This window comes from Aristolochia californica, unplaced genomic scaffold, assembly GCF_029961685.1.
Source record: "Aristolochia californica isolate CCGP_79_NKW_82.1479 unplaced genomic scaffold, dmAriCali1.0.hap1 SCAF_7, whole genome shotgun sequence".
Classification (NCBI taxonomy): domain Eukaryota; kingdom Viridiplantae; phylum Streptophyta; class Magnoliopsida; order Piperales; family Aristolochiaceae; genus Aristolochia; species Aristolochia californica.
Window position 1 is genome coordinate 35,734,051 of NW_027182268.1, and position 23,805 is coordinate 35,757,855.

The 23,805-nt window shown below is 40.6% G+C and overlaps 4 protein-coding genes across 5 annotated transcripts; 2 read left to right on the forward strand and 2 right to left on the reverse strand.

Annotated features, from left to right (window-relative positions):
* Positions 1-2,926, reverse strand: LOC137937831 (CBS domain-containing protein CBSX3, mitochondrial-like). 2 transcript variants are annotated; one of them, XM_068783009.1, is made up of 6 exons: positions 2,086-2,926; positions 1,619-1,863; positions 1,391-1,472; positions 781-854; positions 631-691; positions 1-317 (listed from the first exon to the last, which is right to left on the reverse strand). In XM_068783009.1, the coding sequence occupies exons 2-6, from the start codon at positions 1,859-1,861 to the stop codon at positions 175-177; spliced, it is 603 nt and encodes a 200-aa protein (XP_068639110.1). In that variant the 5' UTR covers positions 1,862-1,863; positions 2,086-2,926; the 3' UTR covers positions 1-174. The 2 variants fall into 2 exon arrangements, with proteins under 2 accessions (XP_068639110.1, XP_068639109.1); XM_068783008.1 differs by having other exon boundaries at positions 1,619-1,901.
* On the forward strand, positions 2,785-4,632 carry LOC137937371 (uncharacterized). The gene has a single exon (XM_068782437.1). The coding sequence runs from the start codon at positions 2,785-2,787 to the stop codon at positions 4,630-4,632; it is 1,848 nt and encodes a 615-aa protein (XP_068638538.1).
* A 50-nt stretch (positions 4,633-4,682) lies between these two features.
* Positions 4,683-7,803, reverse strand: LOC137937830 (tubby-like F-box protein 5). Its single transcript, XM_068783007.1, has 4 exons — positions 6,880-7,803; positions 6,671-6,758; positions 6,078-6,210; positions 4,683-5,991 (listed from the first exon to the last, which is right to left on the reverse strand). The coding sequence occupies exons 1-4, from the start codon at positions 7,201-7,203 to the stop codon at positions 5,322-5,324; spliced, it is 1,215 nt and encodes a 404-aa protein (XP_068639108.1). The 5' UTR covers positions 7,204-7,803; the 3' UTR covers positions 4,683-5,321.
* Positions 7,804-9,710: 1,907 nt separating this feature from the next.
* LOC137937372 (putative pectinesterase 11) lies at positions 9,711-11,264 on the forward strand. Its single transcript, XM_068782439.1, has 5 exons — positions 9,711-9,940; positions 10,148-10,307; positions 10,415-10,603; positions 10,738-10,973; positions 11,051-11,264. Exons 1-5 carry the CDS (start codon positions 9,711-9,713, stop codon positions 11,262-11,264), a joined length of 1,029 nt encoding a protein of 342 aa, XP_068638540.1.
* Positions 11,265-23,805: the final 12,541 nt, after the last annotated feature.

Below are 23,805 nucleotides of genomic sequence, written 5' to 3' on the forward strand. Positions count from 1 at the left end.
TCAAAAGGTCGCCCACTTATCTAATCAGACCGAGCTAGAGAGAGAGAGAGATAACCTGAGCATGAAGAATTATTTGGTAATAATAAGTTTGATCATGAAGGGGAGGCCGTGTAAGATTATAAGCTTGTAAGCATGTTTATGTACAGGATGGAGAATACGAGAGATTCGTAATTGCTAGTAATATTTGCCTTTGATGAGATCATTCAAATGCCTCATCTCCTCGTGTTGCTGCTCCATCACTACTCGAATGACATCAACAATTGATATCATTCCGACAATCTTGCCATCTATTACGGGAGCATGTCGAATGTTATTCTCTGCAAACACATATCTTCCCACTATCAGTTTCTTTGCCAAGTCTATTACAGCTTTTCTAGTGCTTGCTAACCAACAAATTTAGTTTCTTCAACCTTACGGGTCTGTTTGAAACCCCTAGAAAAGAAAATGAGAATTTGACTATTATTATTCTCAAAAATAGTTAATGAAAATGAGATAATGATCAAATTCTCCTTTTCACTAATTATTTTTGGGAATAATAATGATCACATTCTCATTTTTTCTCTTTTCTTTTCCATGGGATTCTAAACAGACCCTAATTGATCTCTGAACCAACCCATATTACCTGCTTACCTATCATCAGTTGCATTGCCTGAAGAATACTCGTGTCAGACGTCACAGTAATTAATCTGTTCTGTAAAAGGCGAATCCAAATGTGTCATATGGTGAAAGATTTCGAAAGTACTTCACAAAGTTGATTAGAAAGAGAGGATAAGAATAAACCTCTTCTGTCATGATTTCTCCTACTTGGGTCGTTTTGGAGGATCTTCCTTGTACTATTATCTTCTTTAGATAGTCTGTTTTGCCATTCGATTCACAAAAAAATTAGGAGGATTAAAGTTCTCCTTCATTACTCTGTTCCTATCAAATACTATGTGAAAGATGAAGATCTGAACTAGGAACTAAGATTTATACGCTTGATCATGTCATACATGCATGAGTTTCAACATCAATGACAACCACAATTAAGGTGGAAAGCAAATACACAAAGCATCAAGAAGTTAAAGCAGTCCATCATTAGATTCTAATTTCGATCCTTGCAGGAGCATGAAAGCAAGTATAATAATATGGTGTTGACTGTTGAATGTTCATGATATAAATAAAAAACAACGGTTTCGGAAGAATTGTTGATATGAATTCTTGAATGTCATCTGATCTAGGTAGGTGTTGGAATATTTGTTCCATTATGCTTTAATATGCTCATTGCAATCCAATATTAACAAGTTAAATAACGCATTTTGCCTGGGTAGTGAAATTAAACCACTAGGCTAGAATGGAACTGCTAACTATCAAGTAAAACCTTGTTCAGATTTCGGAAGGGTTGATAGATGACCTCTTTCAGTGATGATTCCAGCAATTAGTTTCTGCACCCCCGGCTTCACAACTGCTAAAGACCCCACATTGTTTTGTGTCATCTGCAAATGTGTTTCCTTATCACAACTAATGAGAATGAATATATAACAATAATCATGGTTTAGTTCTGTTGATAAGTCAATAAATCATTTGTATGCGGTGGATGTATGCCATGAGAATTGCAGAGGTGAGTTCAGTGAACGCTTACATGTTTCACAGCCTCATAGACGGTGTCATCTGTTTGGCACCACAGTAAAGAAGGATCCATGTCACCTTTGGATTTTAGAATATCTGCAACAGTTGTGCTCGCCAATCCCTTGTTTACATCGGTTGGGTTGGACAAAGCACATCTAAACCGTGAAAGCCTTTCGGGCCTGAGAACTCTACCCTTTGAATATGTTGGGAGGACCGCATGCCCAAAAATGGCCACAGCTCTGCTGAGTCCTTGCATTCCTGACAATGAAGTTGAAAGAAACATTCGAGAAGAAAAGCTACAAAAATGCGGATCTATTAGTCCATAGAGTAATATTTATGTTCAAACAGGTTCTTTATTCATGTAGAGAGGCTGAATGATCCTCCTTGCAGATTTGCCAAGGTTTCCAGAATTCCCCTCTTGCTCAAGAAACAGCTTGCGGATTAGACAAGGTTGGTTTGTGATAGATGAATGTGACTAACCTGTCTTAGAACCTGAACACAACAACAGAAATCCTCCGACGTTTGGCTGTATCCGTGAGAGTATGGAGGTTACCCAGTGGCATTACCATCTGCGATGCACAAATAGCTCCAGAAGGTGGCTAGAATTACCCCCCATAAGTTTGAAGTACTGTGCCATTGCAAAGACTGCATACGTGAACGAAATTGACGGCCAACAGGAAGCAAAAGGGAGGTATCTATAGATTCCTCTTTGTAAAGACAAGTCATTCTTGTCTCGATGCCAGTCATTCTTTTCTCTCAATCCCTTCTCATTGGTTACGTAAAAGTTTACTTATTTCGAAAGAGAAAGAAAAGAAGAAAGGCACTTTAAAATCAGGATGTCGTATGGCCCAGATGGATCACGCCAAAGATCGTAGTACTAATTAGATTCTAATCCTTGCCATTGAGTCCACCGTCGCAAGGATAGGAAAAGCACGAGGTTTGGGTTTGGAACCAATAAAGGTATTAGCGTAGCCTTCCAAGTCCGGCAGCTGCAAGGAAGATGCCTTTACTCACAAACGCTTTCCAACATATCCTCCCACGAATTAGATGCAAACTTGCACGCGTCCGCTTAGGAACATGTTTTGACAATTTATTTCTCACCTTCTCTGCTCATATATATCCTCGTCTTCACTCTCCCTCTCAGATAACCTTAGTCGGAAAAGACTCCATATTCCCACCATGACAGAACAAACAGGCAGGCAACCATTTCGATTTCGGTTCCCCTTCTGGCAGAACCCAGCATCCTCCACTACTCAGCCTCCTCTTCAGACCACAACCACAAGTCAGTCTCAACGCCCACAATCACGACCACCTCTACCATTTACAAACCTCTTATCGTCCACAACTCGACAAACTGGGCAGGTAGTTTCATCACCATCCAGAACCTCTCGCTCACAACCTCAAGCTTCTCAATCCATGTCTTTGCCCCGTGGAACCTCAGAGGTACTACCAACTACTCAAACAAGACCTCTAACCCCAACAACTTCCGTCCATTCGACCAAAACACCATCTAAGCCCTTATCGCCCCCTCAGCCAAGCCGCCAAAATATACCTCCAAAAGCCTCCCCACCGTCTCCTTCTCAAGCAGCCACAACTGCAACCCAATCAATAGCATCACAGAGATCTCCATCACCATTACAGGTAAGATCATCTCAGTCCCATTCAGCGTCTTTGACTAATCCTGAACACCAACAACCAACTACGAAGTTCCATTCAGAAACACTGCCATCTCCATTTCTTCCTAAGAAAGTCTCTGAGTCACAGCCTGCAACTGTTGTTCCACAAGAGCTTTTGCCTGCATCAATATCCACTAAGCCATCTGCTTCACCTGAGAAACCATCAATTCCTCAGGCTAGCAATCAAGCTCGGCCACAAAGAACACCAAAGTCCCCAGACAAGACTTCTGCAAAATCATCATCCAAACTGTCTCAGGTGACAAACCAGAAAATCCATGAGGCATCACTTCAGAGCACTTCAGCAGCGGCTACTACTCTCAAAGCAGACAATGCCACCATACCTATCAATCGTCTCATCCAAACTCAAAGATCAGAACTTCAGCTACAAAGAAATGATGAGAAAAAAACCATCACAAAGCAAGAAGCAAATCCACTTGGAAAGAGCAAGACCCCTGAAGATGAGGAGCCAAAGAAAAAGGAAGAGACATTTGTAGACAAAGTGCCAATGTCCATTGACCAACACCAAATTCATTTTGGTTCAGTGCCTGTGCCCACAAAAGATAGAGAAACCACAAGACCAAATAAAGTGGAGAAGCACAGGGACCTAAGTGAAAAGAAGTCGGCGGCAATGACATATGAGGGAGAAGAAAGCAAACTTTTAACATCTACCAAGCAAAACACCAGTCATACCACTGACACAGATAGGCATCCAAGCAGCTCTACGACCAATTCAGAAAGAACCAACCTGGAGAAGGAAATTAGGCAAGACATCTCAAGGTACATCCATCAGGCGACAGCAAGAAATCATCAACCTGAGGATAACTTTGCAGTGAATGTTACAACCCTCGCAGGTGACAATAAAGGAGCACACATGAATATCAGGTCCAAAGCCATAAACACGGAGGGGCTGGTGCACATTCACAGGGGCTACAAGATCCAGAAGGAAGACAAGGTTGATATGACCAAAAATGAGGATGAGACTGCAAATGAACAGCCAAACATTCCAAGGAATCAAATGTCAGATACAAAAGAGACATACGCTAATAGCAATTCTCAAAGCATCAACAACTCGATCCTATACAACAGCTCCTGCAGTGAAAAGAGTCCTGGAATCCACCTGACTCTTTCCTATGGCCCCCTGACAGCAGTCAACAAATCAAAGGAGAGAAAGGACCTGTTCAAAACACTGAAGGCAAATTCAATCATGAAGCCCAACCCACAGCTTGCGTCTCAGACCAACATCAGACGAAGATGCCTCAGATCACTTTTCATGGAATCCAGTGAGTCAGATCCAGACAATCAACAAAAACCTCGACGCCATGGATGCCGTTACAGGTGTGGAGAAATATAAAAGAACGACGAAGACAACTCAAGCGGAAGTAGCAGATATGCACAAAAGCATGCAAACATAATTTGATAAATAAATAATGGGTACAGCAGGTTTTGCATACTTGGTTTCTTTTTCTCCAGATCATATACAATACAAGAAAATAAAGAACAAAAAAGTTTATCCTTCTGAATAATATTTTTACTTTTTGCCATTGCAGCTAATTTGCGGGGGGAAAAAAGAAAAATAAAACTCCAATGCTTGAATATTGGAAAATGGAATGTATCCATCAGCTTTGTTGAAAAAATATCAGTCTGAACCAAAGAGAATGCACCTCCCTCCCTCCCTCTCTCACCACCCCCACAATATGGATTCAATATATGAAATCCTTGCAACGTTGTTTTTTTCTTTTCTTTTTTTAACCTCTACATGAGTTAATATCAACAATATCTAAAGGAAACAACTTCGAGTGAGAAAGAGCACCAACCACCTGATTATGCTTTAATCACAAACATAGAGCAGATTTGGCACAGCTTAACAGAAACCGATGATCACATAACTTAGAGATACTTAGCCTCAGCCACAAAAGACTGCAGGTAGACATCTCCAACCATCAAGTATATAACACTATATAGCGTCCTTGAGGAAGCTTGATCCGAGTGACAACCGGTATGCAATTGGATAGCTGTAGAAGGCCACAATAGCACAAATTGTCATTCCCATACTGGTTTGGTATCAAAGCTACTCAAGCAGACAGCAAAAGCCTGGAATGCTGATAGTGGATAATGATAATCCATAGTGAATATGTCTTTGCCAATTTTACCAAACTGGAGAATCACTTTTTCATGCTCAAGCATAACTTGATGGGAAGGCTCCACAACTGCCACAAGCTGGAAGTTTTTGACAGAGGCCACTGTAACTCGCCCTCTGAAATTCAAGCACCAGCATTGCAACTGGTCATGCCATCGAGGAGCCTTGTTCTTTAAAACCAGGGGTTCAGCTGAGCTCACTGATTCTGTTGACTGACACAAGTTCATTGAGCTACAATCCACAGCAGGCTCCTTTGATTTGGGAACAGGAGGTAAAAGAGAAAATGACTGCTCCAAGGACCGTGCAACTTCTGTGGGTGTTGGTGCAGTTCCTCCTTCCCTTATTGAGGTTATTGGAATGGAGTGCATTGTGCATTGCATCCTCCTTGGGCCTCTGGTCCTGAGGACGTTAAGTTCATAGGAGATAGTTGCTACATGGTGGTTACCAGCTGGAACCCGTGGAGATACTTGCCTTGGATAAATTTTCCTAAATGATCGATTGTTTGACAAAACCAAACTATGTTGTGCAGCTGAACTGTCATATATTGTGAACTTGGTGCCCAAAAAATTTGACCTGCCAATAAATATTTACATAGACTCATGTCAGATAAGTGTTCCACACATGGAACAAAATTATTCACCATTTATATAACAACGTGCCTCAACTTTCCCATGTAAGCACTGCTTGTCCGAGAGAAGTCATCTGACACCAATGAGATCACAAACTCCACACTGGTAGTACGCCTGATTTTTCTGGCTGCATATAGCAATTTACCATTCTCCCCCAACAATGCTGCAATCCATTAAAACTTCAAAGCATCAGAAAGTTGCTGGGCAGGTATATGTATGCAACACCGCTGTAGTACAGAAGCTTTGATTCAATCCTTTCCAACCCATTGCATATTATGAAAATAGAAATAGCATAAAAAACGAAAACAACTTCAACTGCCATGAAAACAGTAGATAATGGGTTAAGACATTTAAAATCTTAACTTATAACCATTCTCTGCCAACTAATATTAGAAATTCCAAAATACAAAATCTACAACTAGACTACAACACTCTCTGCTATCTCAAATTATTGGTCCATGTGCTCTAGTAAACCTTCAGCTGACAGCCATAGGATTAGCAAGTTAACTAAATTCACCACTACAACATGAAGAACAGTTGGTCGTCACTCGGTTATGCGTTTAGCAATCTTAAAAATGCTCAAAAGAGAAATAGAAGCCAACTTCAAGGAACTTATCAATTACCAGGACTCAGACCAAGGTATAGACTATAAGTCGAAGTCGCATGGTCCCTCTTAATGAAGCATTGCATGGGTGAATCGCGCGGTCCCGGCTATCCAATCAAGAATAGGAAAGTTAAATCAGAAAACCCCACTCCAGAGAGCAGAATGCCCACCAAAAAAAAACAAAAAAAGAAAACACAAAAAAAACAAAGGCAGAGAAACAAAACATGCCTGCTTCAGGGAAATGGGAAATGTGACCCGCCCAGATTCCTCGGGCGTTTTGACAATCTCTTTGGTAATGTGCCTCCAAGACCGGCAAACAGAGGCACAGGCAACAACGTGCTTCCTCTCAGGCCATGCAATCTCACTAGCTTCGACCCGTCGGATCACATCAAAAAGCAATTCTGGTGGCAGATTGGCCCAGCGGCTCTGCTGAGGCGTATCCAGTGAACGCGCTTCTTGGGCCAGTGAGTCCATTCCCACCCCTCGCCTAGACATGCTTCCCATCCCATCTTTCGAATCTCTCCGATCACGAAAGATGCTTTTGAAAGACATGGTCTATTCGGCTCGTCTATTTTGTTGATGGGCAAGTGCGTTGTATACACGCATAATTCAGACCGAGTGACAACTTAGAAGTCGCAGGAAGTTGGCATTCCGATCCTTAAGGGGAAGCAATAATTTGAGGATAGAACTCTACCTTGCAAATCTGCCGATTGCCCACTCAAGAAAAGCCAGAGCAGACGAATACCGGAGACTAGTACTCAAAAATCCTGGAGACATTTTAAGAACTGGCCGAGGATGACCCAATTCGAAATGAGGGAATTAAAAATTAAACCTCGAGTCCTCGATGTATACGTATGTTATTTTTGGCAGCAAGGAAGAATTCAGCGCTTTCGTAGACGAATATGCCGCCAAAAAAAAAAAAAAAAAAAAAACATAAAATCCAATGCCGTGGTCACAATATCTGAAAATGAAATAAAAGAAGAAGATAGAGCATCATGATCTACAGCAACAAAAGCGGAATTTAGAAATGAGACTCTGTATCAAATAATCAGAGGATGGAGATCAAGAGGGGAGCGTCCGGCGGTGGCGGCAATAGACGGATCCCAAATTCCCAATTCCGAAAAGCCTCGGTTCAGCGGCATTGCGCTCCTACTGTTCTGCCCCTATCTGAATCTGTGCTGTTTAAAGGTTTCCTATGTACTCCACTCTCATCACAAGTAATTCAGAAAGAATTTATTGGCAAAAAACCTCAAATAACATTTTTTCAGAAATTACAAGAAACTTAAGAGAAGGAAAATATTATCATAGTATAAGAACATTGAAATTCAATTTATTTTAATATTATTATTATAATATAAAAAATAAAAAATATTATCTTAAATTAAAATTCATAGAAATATTAAATTGTAGTATGTTTATTTATGATAAATTTATATATAAAAGTCTATAAATTTATTTCTTAGGCTTTTATATAATTTTCATTAAAAAAATTAAAATGATTAATTTCTCCGTTTTTTTCCTTTTTTCTTGTGCATCCAAACAAGAGAAACGATGTTTCTCTTTTGTCTTTTTTTCTCTTATTTTCCATGAACATCAAAACAAGAGACAAAATATTTCTCTCTTTTCTCTTCACTTTATGTGTTCCAAAATAGCCCAAGTTCTTGAAACTTGAAAGGTTAATTTCCCCGTCCTTTTGTCGTCTCCTTTATATATAGGGACATTTTTCGGTGTTTCCTAGTGTATTATAGTAGATAGGTATCTCTACATGCTTCAAGCTAGATGAATGAAAAGGTTGTATTATGTATGCTTGGTGAGTTTTCCATCCACATAAAATAACATTCCAAGAGACATCCATTATCTTTGAGTGTGCACATGTGTTATGATGATATTGCATCCTACCTGGACAATGATATGTCAGGTGGCATGGCATTAAACCTATCGGGTGCACCCAAGCGGTCAAAGCTGACTTGTTATTTTACACTATGCATATGTGCAGTTGAACTATCAAAGTTAGGTATTTTTTATATTAAATTTAAAAATTAGTTATTTGCGTTAATATTTATAAAAAACATGGGTAAAATAGTAAAATTCCTTATATATATATACATGTCCATTTGGACCATGGAATGACTGAGAGGGGGGAGGTGGCTCTAACCCTCCTTGCCTTCGTTTAGCATTTTTATAATATAATATGATACGGAGGTGGATCCTTTCTGAATCCGTAGACATGAAGCAGGGCGGCCGAGCTGGGAAATGGTTGAAGAAAGGCAGCGAACATCCAAACCCGTCGCAGCCGCCCTCATATGCTTGAAACGCAAGACAGCTAAAACAGAATTCGATCGTTCAAAACAGTCTCCATTTGATCAAGCATGCGAGATCGTCTTTACGTACTAGCTTAAAAATTTGTAATATCAGTAAAATTATCTTTTCTAACACATTGCCAAGTCATCTGGAACCGCGCGGTAGTTTAATCCCGTGCACAGATGGACACCGATCAGTCTTGGGCATATATATCGATGGCTTTTCTGAGTCTTTTTGCATCCATTTCTACTTGCAGACGATAAAGATGAGGCGTCAGTATCCAATTACCAGTATCAGTCTTCCCTAACGTCTTACGCCATTAATCAGAGAAATAAAAACAAGTCCGGCGCTTAACGGCTGCCATTAATCAGCACTGAAGAGAAATCAAATTACCGGACCTCATTACGTGGAAAGAAGATTTTAATTGACTGTTATCTTCAAGCAGAGTGGTAAGAGAATTGGAGATGAAGGGACGCGGGGCAGTCTTTGACAATGAGCGACGATAGCTAATAATCGAAGTTTCTTATACTTGTTCAAGTAGCGTAGAGGCTCGCTATGTTAGGAGGCGAAAGCACCCAGTCGGAGCTTGGAAACTAAGAAATCGGTCGTGGATTACATTGACTTGGCCATGGAGGATCATATAATAAGCTGGACGTGCACGTTCTCCTCCGTTCTTTTTCATCATTCCGTCAAAAAAAAATAAAAAAAACAAGTTTCTGTTTTGAATCCCGAGGAAGAAGAAGATACAAAAAAAGCACATGGCCATTGTACCAAAGAACTCGTCTTCTATTTGCGGCATTTGGGTTGGTTTGGGTCTCTTCGCTGCTTCTGCGTCTATGGCTTCTTCCGTCGACTCTTCTTCCGCTGTTCTCATTCGGGTCGACCACTCTGGGAAAGGAGACTATAAGAAAATTCAGGAAGCTATCAATGCCGTTCCTTCCGGCAACACTGAGAATTATTTCATCTGGATTAAGCCCGGCATCTACAGGTATATTTTGTCAATATGTTTGTACTATAGACTCCGCTTTTATGCAAATAAACCTTCTCAAGTGTCGACCGTGGTGAATAATAAACCCATGAATCTGTCTCAATCCCGCAACAGTTGATCTCTTCTTTCTGAGTTTGGTGAAAGTTTTTTTTTTTTTTTTTCCGATTTACTAATATCCGTATCCTCTTCTGTATCTGCACTCTGCAGAGAAAAAATCGTGGTTCCGGCCGATAAACCCTTCATAACACTGAGTGGATCAAACGCAAACTCAACCATAATAACTTGGAATGACAGTGGGGAAATATTTCAGTCTGCAACGCTCTCTGTTCTAGCTTCTAATTTCGTGGGAAGACTTCTCACAATTCAGGTACCAAACGCACAGATTCGTCACTCCCGCCTTTCTTGGCTGAAGAATGAATCAAACCATATATAAACACCTTCAAGAATAATAACTTGATATGCTGGTCCTTGCAGAACACGTATGGAGCAGGTGCCAAAGCAGTTGCTTTGCAAGTTTCCGGAGACAAAATAGCTTTCTATGGATGCAGGATCATCTCCTATCAGGACACACTCCTCGATGACATGGGAAGGCACTATTACAAAAGCTGCTACATCGAAGGAGCCACCGATTTCATCTGCGGGAATGCGCTTTCTCTCTTTGAAGTAAGTTATATTGAAAAGAAGTGTGTAGTTGTAACTAGTAACAGGCCGGATGATGATCAAATTAACGGTACTGTGTTGTTCGTTGGTACTAAACTAGCGTAAGTGTTTGTTCATTTGTAAACATTATGTTACAGAGGTGCCACATTCACTCGGTGTCGGAGGGAGAAGGAGCTATAACCGCGCAACGTCGAGTTTCACCGGAGGAAAATACAGGCTTCATCTTCCTTGGAGGCAGGATATCAGGGACAGGGAATACACTCCTGGGAAGACCGTGGGGAGATTTCTCCAGAGTTGTCTTTGCTTGGATTTACATGCCCAGTCAGGTGGCGCCACAAGGATGGAGCAATTGGAACGACCCCAGTAAGCAAAGGTATAATATATATATCAATTTATACATCATACATGCACGCGTGATTGCGATTTATTTCGTGGTTTTCTTTGCAACAGTACCGTTTTCTACAGAGAATACAAGTGCCACGGCCCTGGAGCGAGGCGTTCCGGCAGAGTTGCATGGTCTCAGGAGCTGTCAAGCCAGGAGGCTGCACCTTTCCTCAGTAAATCCCTCATCAACGGCGCCGAGTGGGTAAGGCCTTCCCCGACACACTTCAGGAGACAGAAAGGCTTCGCTCCTATTACTGAAAAACTGGATTTGGGTGTATAATCTAATCCTTTCGATCATCACATAGCTCCTCTCCTGCTACCTGCTTGTGTATTTATTTTGTATTTGTGGAAAATTTGACTCCATTTTACTCATTCTTTTCCATTGATGCTGGCTTGATGTAATTCCCTGTCTTTGTTTATGTATGAACTTTTATTTAATTATTCATTCTTTCCCAGTGATTTTTGTTTGTTTATCCTTATTATTTGACGAGGTGTGTATAGTACTATAGTAATATATGAGTTTAGATTTGCTAGAGAGAACTGATGGGACACATATCCATTTTTATGTGTCTCATTTATGGTCCTCAGAGAACATGTTCTAGCAGATCTGACCCTGTTGTATACTGTAGCTTATATAAAAACTTAACAAAAATATGACCGCAAGAAGGTGTAAAAAGGTTGCAATTTGGCATTTGAAACACTAGTAGAACTTTGGCATTTGAAGCACTAGTAATGGGGGGTTAGTCAACAAACAAGAAATTTGATCTTGATCTTCGAAATGGGTGTTCGTGTGGACAAGTTCATGTTCGAAGATGGTGTTAGTGTGGATAAGTTCATCTTCTCATCTTCGAAATTTAAAACTATTGATTTTATTAATTATAAAAATGAGTTAATTAACCAAATGTTTGAGTTAACAATATTTTAATTACCACTATTAAATCACTGATACAATAGAGTAAATAAAAAATTTATATGATTAATAAATAAAAAAGTACTATATTAATAACATAAGATAGATTTTTTACATGGTATTAATTACTAATATATTTTCAAAAAATTAAAAGTAATTAATTAATCAAATGCATAATTATATTTTATTTCCCAAAACAATAAATATGAAGTTTAATATAGTAATAAAATTGAACAAAAATAATAAATAAATACATATACAACTTTATTAATAATGCAAAAGAAAGATTATTCAAATAACGAGTTTGTGCCCTTAATATTAAAATCATCAGGTTACAAATTTAGTACATATGAACGACACATGTTCAAAAGTAATAAAATACAACCATCATTTATCGTTCCACATGGAAGTCGATATGGCATCTCGAAATTGTGCGACTCTTTTGGATTCTAATGCACTCTGCCTCCGAAAGTATGTTACTTGGCTACCCACATCCTCAAGACCATCGCAATCGTCACTGTCTGTATCATCCATTGCACCTAATTGGACCGCATCACCTCCTCCACCGAGCTCGCCTCCCGAATCATCATCTTCATCTTCAAATATATCATCATAATCCTCTCCACGTATATAATTGTGCAATATGCAACGAACATGTACAATTTTTACCTGGATCTTGAAAGAAAATGGAAGAGCGCCTTTTAACATTTGAAATCGAGGTTTTAAAGCACCAAAAGTTCGCTCAATAATATTCAGTAAAGATGAGTGTCTTCGATTGAATAATTCTTTTTTATTTCTAGGAATATTATCTCCAAATTCTATCAGATGATACCGGGTTCCTCGATATGGAGCCAAAAATCCCGGAAGATTTACATAACCAGCATTAACTAGATAATATTTTCCTATAATAGAAATTATATTCCACATAAAATAATTGAAGATAACATAGATAAAAAATGACTGCATAAAAATATATTACTTACCTTCAGGTACAAAATTTTTATCTCGGCGAGTCAATGCGTCCTTCAATACACGAGAATCAACTGCTGATCTCTCCCATCCAACAAGTACATAAGTGAATTGCATGTCTAATGAACATACTGCCATCACATTTTGTGAGAGATAGCCTTTTCTATTCCAGAACCTTGGTTGATCTTCAAGTGGAATATTTGCTTTGATATGAGTTCCATCAATAGCTCCAATACAATCCTAATTATACATTTTCAATTAATATTGACTAACTTTGTATATTAATATAAAATTATTTAGTTATAGGAAGTGATGTTACCTTGAAGTACGGATAAAACATTGAACTAATTAAAATCTTCGAGTGTGTGGGCCGTTTGACGTAATCAGAGTGAAGTTTGAGGATTGCATCCAACACCTTGTTGAAATACTTATGGTCCAGTTTGACCTATCAAACATCTCTGCTGTGACACTATAAAGTTGTTGTTGACCAACAGTTAGGAGGAAATATGCAAGTTGTTCTTCAACTGAGATAGTCTTTGTGGCTGATAAAAACCCTTTACTAGTAAGTATATCTGCCAATTTGGGAACTGCCAGTTGATTCATCCTGTAAACTTTTTGAAATTTAATTGGTGATTTGTCTAGTGCCTTTTGCAAATACAATGGACCATTCATCCCACAAGAACGTGGTACACGTCTGTTGTAATGGTCCAGATAGTATCTTCCCATGGCGAAAACAAAGTTGTGAATGCAACCATAGTTCCAACCTTTTCTTCATTTGTCATAGTATCCATGGAAATCTACAAATTCAATTGCCTAAAAGCCATAAACATAAGTAAACATCAATCTTCAATCATAACCTATTTGCAATCATACGTATACACAACCATATTCATCCACATTCCCACATCCCTACACAACCATATCTATTTAATTGTCCACATCCATACTCATCTACCATATTCATTCATACAATATAATATTAACACAACAACATATCAATTTTTTTTTTGAGAAGAGTTGTAAATGTATTCAAAAGAAAAAATACAAGCCTAGAGACTAAAAAGACATTTCCTCCACAACAAGATGTTGGAGGGTAACGCCTTTTTTAGGTTGAACATCGGCTAAATGATTAGCGGATCTTGGAACATGTTTCCAAGTACATAATAAAACAGAAGTTAAATTACAAATTTCATCAAAAATCTTCCAATGACGCCAAGGAGGTTTTGATGGCTTGGAGCACCAGTTTATAATGACTTGAGAATCCCCTTCAATCAAGAGAGCACCGTCCTTTTTTTGTTTGAAGAGCTTCAGCCCGTTGAGCAAGCCATGTAATTCCGCACAAGTAGAGTCTGACACTCCAATTGGACCCACATAAGTGAAGAGAAGATTCGCTTGATCATCGTGAATTACTCCACCAAATCCAGCTAGGCCCGGACACCCGAAAGCACTTCCATCAAAATTTAATTTAAAGTGTCCAGGAGGAGGTCTAGTCCATTCTAACATAATAGGAACCTTCGAAGTAAGACATTTTCGCAACATTTCTCCAATTTTCCCTCATATTTGTTGCTCTTAGATCATAGAATTCTTTGCGAAGGAGAACCCAAGAGCTAACTTGACTGACTATCTGATCACAAAGAATATTCCGACGAATAGCTTTTTGATTTAAATACTAACTATACTAATAAGTCTTGCAACGTCATAATTCAAACAACATACCTAAATACATAACAATATTCCAATAGAAGATAGTGTATATAAAACGTATTACAAATAGTTTGTTACACAATATTTAAGTCACTTGACCCGCTCTTCCACTGTCATCTTCGTAAAATACTCCTTCTTACTTGGCGTGTCCAACCATAAAGGAGTGATTTCCCTCATTGCATCAATGAATTTATTACTGTCATTACCGGACATTTCGGTTCTCTTTCTACGACTTCTTTCATATTGATTACCTGGAGACTCATCCACGCTTAATAATGGCGATGGAGTATTTCTAACTATATCAACATCCTCGGGCTCAGCTACCGGGACATGTTCCAATTCACAGATGACTTCATCGCCCTGATCTACAAAGGTTGCACCTCCTGACCCTACAGCTATTGTGTTTTCCACCACCACAGCTAATTTGTCGTACAGGGGGCAACCTTCACTTATGTACTTCTCAACATCTTTATGCTCCTACAAAAATAAAACATCCTTCAGACGTCTTGGAATAGAGTTATATTAACGCGGAAAACATAAAAACTATTTTATAGTACATCGTGATTTATTGACCTTTATGTAGTCAAGCCTTACAGAATTACATGCAGTAACTTGCCGTTTGGTATGTTTTCTTCCATGCTCTTGTTCAATTCTTCACTTGCTCAACAATTTTTTTATTGACTGCGTCTTCATTGAACTTATTAACACAGTCCATATATACCTCATGCTTCTAAACCCCGTTAGGCAACTTGTTCCCTAGATTGACCTGCTCGACCAAGAGATCGAGCATTTTGCTATCATCATCGAAGGTCCAAATGTCATATGGTCGATCAGTTAGTTGTCTTCTTGCAGCCATGTATTGACAAAACAAGATCAAGGGACTGACGGAACAGTCCAAACATCCACAAGAGAGAGCGTAGCTCTCTGGTTTCACGGCGAAACGAAACACACGAAGATGGAATCCAAAATTCTTTCCGTTGGGGATTTTTCCTCTTTCATTAAGTATATATCCTTTAGGTTTTCCTGTTACAAAATGGCCCATGGGCCCAAGACAATACCCCCTCATCCCATTAAGCCTAATCAAATAACCCTATATACATATCCTAAATTATACAACAATTATGAATATAAATTACTTTTAATATATATTTTAATATATCGTAACATCCCCCCTCAAATTGATGATGGTGAGTCAACCAGCAACAATTTGCCAACCAAAAAATTATGTCGGGATTGAGATAATGCTTTGGTGAAGACATTGGCCACTTGAAGATCCGAAGAAATGTACGGTAGAGATATTACCCGGCGCTCCAAAGTGTCGCGGATGGAGTGACAGTCAACCTCAATATGCTTGGTACGCTCATGAAAAACCGGATTGGCTGCAATCTGTATAGCACTTGTATTATCTGCATGAAGCGGTGTAGAGGAGGGCTGAGAAAACTGGAGCTCAGCAAGAAGACCACGGAGCCAAATAATTTTCGAACACGCAGTAGACATAGCACGATACTCGGCCTCGGTAGATGACTTGGACACTCGATCTTGTTTCTTACATTTCCAAGAAATCAGTGCATCGCCTAAAAACATACACCAGCCTATAGTAGAGCGACGGGTATTGGGGCACCCTGCCCAATCAGCATCACTGTAGGCAACCAGATGTAGCGCGAAGCCAGTAGGAAAGAATAAACCAAGAGCAGGGGAGCCGCGCAGATAGTGGATGATGAGCTGAACGGCCGCAAGATGAAGGTGTCGAGAAGATGCCAGAAACTGACTGACCTTATGAACAACATAGAAAATTTCCGGGCGAGTAGTAGTCAAGTAGATGAGACTCCCGACTAGTCGTCGATAGATAGTCGGATCATCAAGGAGAGTCCCTTCATCTTTCCGATATTTGACATTGACCTCTATAGGGGTAGCCACCGAAGATGTGTCCTCCAACCCAGCGAGTGTGATAAGATCTTGAATATGACAAAACAAGATCAAGGGACTGACGGAACAGTCCAAACATCCACAAGAGAGAGCGTAGCTCTCTGGTTTCACGGCGAAACGAAACACACGAAGATGGAATCCAAAATTCTTTCCGTTGGGGATTTTCCCCCTTTCATTAAGTATATATCCTTTAGGTTTTCCTGTTACAAAATGGCCCATGGGCCCAAGACAATACCCCATCATCCTATTAAGCCTAATCAAATAACCCTATATACATATCCCAAATTATACAAAAATTATGAATATAAATTACATTTAATATACATTTTAACATATCGTAACATCCCCCCTCACCATCATCAATTTGCCAACCAAAAAATTATGTCGGGATTGAGACAATGCTTTGGTGAAGACATCGACCACTTGAAGATCTGAAGAAATGTATGGTAGAGATATTACCCGACGCTCCAAAGTGTCGCGGATGGAGTGATAGTCAACCTCAATATGCTTGGTACGCTCATGAAAAACAGGATTGGCTACAATCTGTATAGCACTTGTATTATCTGTATGAAGCGGTGTAGAGGAGGGCTGAGAAAACTGGAGCTCAGCAAGAAGACCACGGAGCCAAATAACTTTCGAACACGCAGTAGACATAGCACGATACTCGGCCTCGGTAGATGACTTGGACACTCGATCTTGTTTCTTACATTTCCAAGAAATCAGTGCATCGCCTAAAAACATACACCAGCCTGTAGTAGAGCGACGGGTATCGGGGCACCCTGCCCAATCAGCATCACTGTAGGCAACCAGATGTAGCGCGGAGCCAGTAGGAAAGAATAAACCACGAGCAGGGGAGCCGCGCAGATAGCGGATGATGCGCTGAACAGCCGCAAGATGAAGGTGTCGAGGAGATGCCATAAACTGACTGACCTTATGAACAACATAGGAAATGTCCGGGCGAGTAGTAGTCAAGTAGATGAGACTCCCGACTAGTCATCGATAGATAGTTGGATCATCAAGGAGAGTCCCTTCATCTTTCCAATATTTGACATTGACCTCCATAGGGGTAGTCACCGAAGATGTGTCCTCCAATCTAGCGAGTGTGATAAGATCTTGAATATACTTATTTTGGTTTAAGAAAATACCTTTGAGTGTGTGATGGACCTCCAACCCTATGAAGTAGGTGAGGCGTCCAAGATCCTTCATATGAAAAGTGGCATGCAACACCTTATGAAGCGTGGTAATCAGTCCAGAGTCAGTGCCAGTAATGATGATGTCATCCACATAAACCAAGAGAATGACCATGCCTGCAACAAACTTATGATAAAGGAGGGAGGAATCATACTAACTCTGGGTAAACCGGTGGAGGATAAGAGTGCTACGAAATTTCTCAAACCAAGCCAGAAGGGCTTGTTTAAGCCCATACAAAGGACGTCGTAGCTTGCAGACGTGATCAGGAGACGATATAGATATACCCGAGGGAAGCTTCATATAGACATCTTCTTGCAGATCACCGTGGAGAAAGGCATTCTTCACATCCATCTGATGCAATGGCCAAGATTGAGAGGCTGCAATGGCTATGATAGTACAGACTGTGATCATCTTGGCAACTGGGGCAAAAGTTTCCTCATAATCAATCTCATATTCCTGCCTGTTCCCCAAGGCCACAAGGCGGGCTTTGTACCGATCCAACGATTCATCGAAACGCAGCTTGACAGAGAAGACCCACTTACTTCCAAGAGGCCGAATAGTGGGAGGGCAAGCCACAATGTCCCAGGTGTGATTCTCCTCTAGCACTTGTAGTTCAATTTGGATGGCCTTTTGCTCACACACATGTGCTATAGCCTGTTTATATCCAGAAGGAATGGAAATAGAAGACAAAGTAGCTACCAGAAATACAGGGGAGGGAAAACCATACCGGTCAGGAGGGTGAGAACTACGTGTGGATCTAAAAAGATGGAGGGGAGCAGAAGCAGAGGGAGGATCATGAGCAAGCGCTAGGTCAGAAGGGGAAGAGGGCAGCGAAGCAGTGGGTTGAGGCTCATCAAAGCTCGACAAACTAGACAAAGAGGTAGACGGAAGTGTAACTTGAGAGGGAAAGAAATATTGGTTTTCAAAGAAGACCACATTCCGAGAAACACGGACTCGACGCGCCTGAGGATCATAGCAAACATAACCCTTTTGAGAACCGGCATACCCAAGAAATACACACATAATGGATTGAGCTGTAAGTTTATGTTGTTCATGATCAGGTAAATGCACAAAACAAACACAACTGAATGTCCGAAGAGCTGTGTAGGACGGAGAATAACCGAATAATTTAACAAAGGGAGAGACATGATGCAAGACAGGTGAGGGCAGGCGGTTAATTAAATGGACGGAGGTAGAGAGAGCTTCACACCAAAACCTAGGAGGAACGGATGATTCAATGAGAAGGGTGCGGACTATATCAAGAAGGTGACGATTTTTGCGCTCAGCAACACCATTTTGTTGGGGGTGTCGAGGCACAAGAACGTTGAGAGATAATACCTTTGTTTTGCAGAAATTCTTGGAATTCTGCTGACATGTACTCGCTGCCAGAGTCAGAGCGGAGTACTTTAAGGTGAGCGGAGAACTGGGTTTCAATGAGTGCAAGAAACCTCTTAAAAACGACAAAAACGTCAGACTTAGCTCGTAGGAAGTAGACCCAGGTAAATCGACTAAAGTCATCAATAAAGGAGACAAAGTACTTAAAGTGTGTATGCGAGATAACAGGAGCAATTCCCCAAACATCACTATGAATAAGGTCAAAGTAGTGGGAAGCATGTGAGGCATGATGTGGAAATGATAGAGTTTTACTTTTGCCAAGTTTACATGAGGAACAGTCAAAGAACGTGTCACGAGACGTACAATCTTGATTGCCTAATAAACCCGATTTAAATAATGTACGAAGTACAACCGAGTTTGGGTGGCCTAGACGTCTATGCCACAACTTAGGGCCAGATCCAACAACATTACAAGCAAAAGAAAGTACAGGAGAACGTGGAATAACAGTGGATAGAAAGACTTTAAGTGGAAATAGCCTGCCCACTTTAGGCCCCTTCGCGATCACCTTCCCCGACGTTTGATCCTGCAGAACACAACCAAAGCGAGAAAACTGAACATTACAGTTTTTATCAACCAATTGACCAACAGACAAAAGGTTTGTCGACAGGTCAGGAGACACAAAGACATCAACTAAAGATGGAGAGAGATCACCAACAACACTGATAGGCAGAGTGCTGCCATCAGTAGTGTTGATGTGCAGATTGCCATCATACTTTCAGACATTTGAAAGAGATACCACATTGTTGGTCATGTGGTTAGAGGCACCAGAATCAAAATACCATGGGTGAGTAGAAAGGTTCTGTTTACCTGAGATATCAAAAATAGAAAAGGTAGAAATGATCATCTGTTGTACTATTTCAGGAGTGAGAGTGGTGGAACTGGCAGGTGCTGGTGGAACAGGAATGATAGGGACCGACACGGCAGGTGGCAATGTGGTAGAACTAGATGTACCCGTGGATGCATGATAAGCTGTAAGCTTCCTCCGTGGAGGTCGTGTAGGGCAAATGGTGATGTGATGACCCGATTTCTTACAGTAGTTACAGAATAGAATCGACTTCTTGGGGGCAGTCTCGAACAAAGTGACCATAAACCTTGCAGTGGAAGCATTGAATAGAACTGGTGTCCCGACCCTGAGGCCTTCCTTGTGCTACATAAGCTACAGGAGCCGAGAGATCAGCCTGAACGCAAGCTGCCATGCTAGCCTGAGTAGTAAGGCGTTGTTCCTCCTGAAGAAGTTCATTCAAACAGGCATCTAGGGACGGCACCGGATGACGATTCATTAGATGTGATCGAGCAATCTCAAACTCAGGACAAAGCTTCATCAAGAATTGATCCCGTTTACTGGTGTCATGGACAGCTTGCACAACAGAGAGACTAGCAGCAGGGACATCCTCGTAAACAATGTCAGTGTAGTCAGCCCATAGATTTTGGAAGCCCGAGAAATATTCTTCAATCGAACGACTGCCTTGGGTGAAATTTGCAAGTTCATATTCAACTTGAAATCGACGGGCCGTGCTGGTTTGACGATAAACCTTGTGGAGGTAACTCCACATATCGGCGGCAGTTTTGTAGGGCCTCAGATTTGAAAGTAGGTGAGGCTCAAGAGATCCAAGTATCCAAGTCATGACTCTAGCATCCATGATGATCTATTTGGACAATGCGTCAGCATCGCCAGGTGTCGGATCACTCCCGTCAATATGACCCCATAAATTTCTTCCCTGAACAAATAACCGGAACTGAAATTCCCAAGTACCGTAGTTCTTCCTGTGAACCGAATAGGAACGAAATCAAACTTATCTGCTGACATGATAAAATTGAATCTAGCAAAATTCTTGATGCAACCCCGCAAGATAAGAAATTCCAAAAATACTTCCACTTTTCGGAAATTGCAAATAGACCCCTACACTTACAGAAATCCAAGAGTTGCCCCCAGGTTAACATAAATTCGAATTAGACCCCCAAACTTTCAGAAATTCGAAACCCTCGTACCTTCAGAAATGCCAGAATGGCCCCCCAAACTTTCAGAAATTGAAAAGCGGCCCCCAAACGTTCAGAAATTTCAAAGCGGCCCCCACACGTTCAGAAATTGCAAAGCGGCTCCCAATCTTTTAGAAATTGCAAAGCGGCCCCCAAAGATTTTTAAATTACGAAATGACTATATGCCAATTAATCACCCGAAACGAACACGCGGGAGAAAATTTTTTTTTACCTTCGTTCCCCCTTCCGGCGAATTTCCGCCGAGAACCCCCGTCCCGTTGTAGCTTCTCCGGCAACGAAACCACCAAAGGAGCTTTTCCGATGACGGAACCACAACGTTTCCGAGCTCGAAAAATACTTTCCGACAACCCCTTTCGTTTCCCCTTCCGGCGAGAGCCCTCTACGGTTCGTTTCCCCCTTCTGGCAAAAACCCCTTTCCTAGCAACGGAACCCCCGTATCTCGTCCGACAACGGAACCACCCGACAAGTATTTCCAACAGCGCCCGAAATCAATGCCAAAAGCGAAGAGAAAAAAATTGGTCGGACAACGCAGGTCGTCGGACAAGAAATACGTCGGGGTTACTCTTCCGAGCTCTGATACCATGACAAAACACACGAAGATGGAATCCAAAATTCTTTCCGTTGGGGATTGGGCGGGGTGGGTGTCAGAGTGGTTCTATTCACTCTTGTTAGAGTTTGTGGTCTGAGTTAAGTGTTGTGCTTTCCGCATCTAACGGACCGATCTTTTGGGTTGTATTGGCTAGGCACTTAACTCAGAACTTCGTAGTTAAGCGAGCCTGGGTGAGAGTAATTCTAGGATGGTTGACCTCCTGGGAAGTACTATTGCCTAGGACTTTGACATGGTATCAGAACTAGGCACGCCACGCGCCGCGTTCGTATCCCGTGAGAGACGACTCCAGAATGGGCGGGGTGGGTGTCAGAGTGGTTCCGTCCACTCTTGTTAGAGTTTGTGGTCTGAGTTAAGTGTTGTGCTTTCCGCATCTAACAGACTGGTTTTTTGGGTTGTATTGGCTAGGCACTTAACTCAGAACTTCGTAGTTAAGCGAGCATGGGCGAGAGTAATTCTAGGATGGGTGACCTCTTGAGAAGTATTCTTGCCTAGGACTTTGACATGTATAATCTAAACCCGAAACGGTCCTCATGAAAAAAACTTTATCAGACAACCTTTACCCGTCACGAAAACACAAACCATAAAAAATAGAATACCATGTGGTGGATATGTATAACACCCGAATCTCCTCACCATGGCAAAAATATTTCATAGCACTTCAAAAATTTTCAATAACATTCTAAAATAGAATACCATGTGGTGGATATGTATAACACCCGAATCTCTTCACCACATGGCAAAAATATTCCATAACACTTTAAAAATTTTCAACAACATTCACTACTGCATATGCACTAAACAATTAGAAAACACACACATCTAGTCCAAATTCACAGAACACCCCTGGTAGAGGAGCCCCATATAACTTCGCAGTCACTACGAACTGTACCTCGTCAGTGATGGGGGTTGGGTTTCGTTGGCTAATGGACGCCGGTGTAGGCGACTCAACCTTGTTTGAATTGGACTAAACCCTAGACCCCCTAAACCTTAAAAGCCCTAAACCCTAAACCCTAAACCCATAACCTTAAAAACCCTAAACCCTATCACCTACTAAACTCTAAACCCTAAACACTAATTCTAGAACTTAATACCTTAAAAGTCCTAAACCCTAAACCCTATCACCTACTAAACTTTAAACCCTAAACACAAATTCTAGAACTTAATACCTTAAAAGTCCTGAACCCTAAACCCTACACCATAAACCCAAAAAACTATAGAGCTTAAAAACACAAAACCCCCAAAACCTTAAAAACCCTAAACCCCCTAAACCTTAAAAACCTTAATCCCTAAAATACCCTAAATCCTTAACCATAAACCCTAAACCCTAATTCCAGGTCGCTTTTAAATACTGAGCACCAAACCCTAAAAATAATCCCTAACACGAAGAATTTAGACCCTAAATCGTAACCCTAAATCCCACAATTATGCACAAATAACCCCCAATTAGGCACTAAAAATAAAATTAAATCAAATAAAACACTAATTTAATGAAAAAATAGGGTTTAGTTCATATATATTTCACTTTGATTTACAATGTATATATACCACAATACAAGAAAAGTAATTTAACAATGACAGGTTGTTCTCTTGATATCATAGACGATCCTTAAATGAAGAAAACTGATGAAAGTGATCCTTAATTTTTTCTCTTTAATAGCCCATGCCACCATAAATTGATCATTAATTTCTTTTGTTTGACAGCTCACGCTATTACTTCCCCTCAAGTTGGTGCATATGTATCTTTTGTCCCAACTTGTCAAGTGAGTTATAGAAGGTTTTGATAAAAACAAATTCTGTAAGTATATTTACTAGTTGGTTTTTAGGTATAACAAATGGAAATCGAATTATCTTGCCTTCAAATTTTTGTTTGATGAAATATCTATCCGCCTCAATGTGTTTGGTTGGAGTTTCGGGAAACCTGACCCTAACCAGTGCCCACTCCCAAGTCTGATTGATGAACTATTCTTTCTCAAAGTTGAGTTGACTTGTTGTGGGAGTAAGGTCGTCTTCTTTGTTTGCACTTCTATGGTACCTACGATCCTTGCTAACCATCACATCGGTTCAAACTTACTTTTATTATTAAATCGGGCCTCTATTATATATAAATTTTATATTTTT

Bases quoted from the DNA above. Each gene is read 5' to 3' on its own strand.
- LOC137937831 (XM_068783008.1), bottom strand. From the start codon at position 1,888: ATGTTTCTTTCAACTTCATTGTCAGGAATGCAAGGACTCAGCAGAGCT. The intron at 855-1,390 runs GTCATCTATCAA...ATGGCAAAACAG, and splicing joins TGGAATCATCACTGAAAGAG to ACTATCTAAAGAAGATAATA. The intron at 692-780 runs GTTTATTCTTAT...CGCCTTTTACAG, and splicing joins GAGAAATCATGACAGAAGAG to AACAGATTAATTACTGTGAC.
- LOC137937830 (XM_068783007.1), bottom strand. From the start codon at position 7,203: ATGTCTTTCAAAAGCATCTTTCGTGATCGGAGAGATTCGAAAGATGGG. The intron at 6,759-6,879 runs GCATGTTTTGTT...TTGATTGGATAG, and splicing joins TTCCCATTTCCCTGAAGCAG to CCGGGACCGCGCGATTCACC. The intron at 6,211-6,670 runs GTAATTGATAAG...AATGGATTGCAG, and splicing joins ATACCTTGGTCTGAGTCCTG to CATTGTTGGGGGAGAATGGT.
- LOC137937371 (XM_068782437.1), top strand. From the start codon at position 2,785: ATGACAGAACAAACAGGCAGGCAACCATTTCGATTTCGGTTCCCCTTC.
- LOC137937372 (XM_068782439.1), top strand. From the start codon at position 9,711: ATGGCCATTGTACCAAAGAACTCGTCTTCTATTTGCGGCATTTGGGTT. The intron at 9,941-10,147 runs GTATATTTTGTC...TGCACTCTGCAG, and splicing joins ATTAAGCCCGGCATCTACAG to AGAAAAAATCGTGGTTCCGG. The intron at 10,308-10,414 runs GTACCAAACGCA...TGGTCCTTGCAG, and splicing joins GAAGACTTCTCACAATTCAG to AACACGTATGGAGCAGGTGC.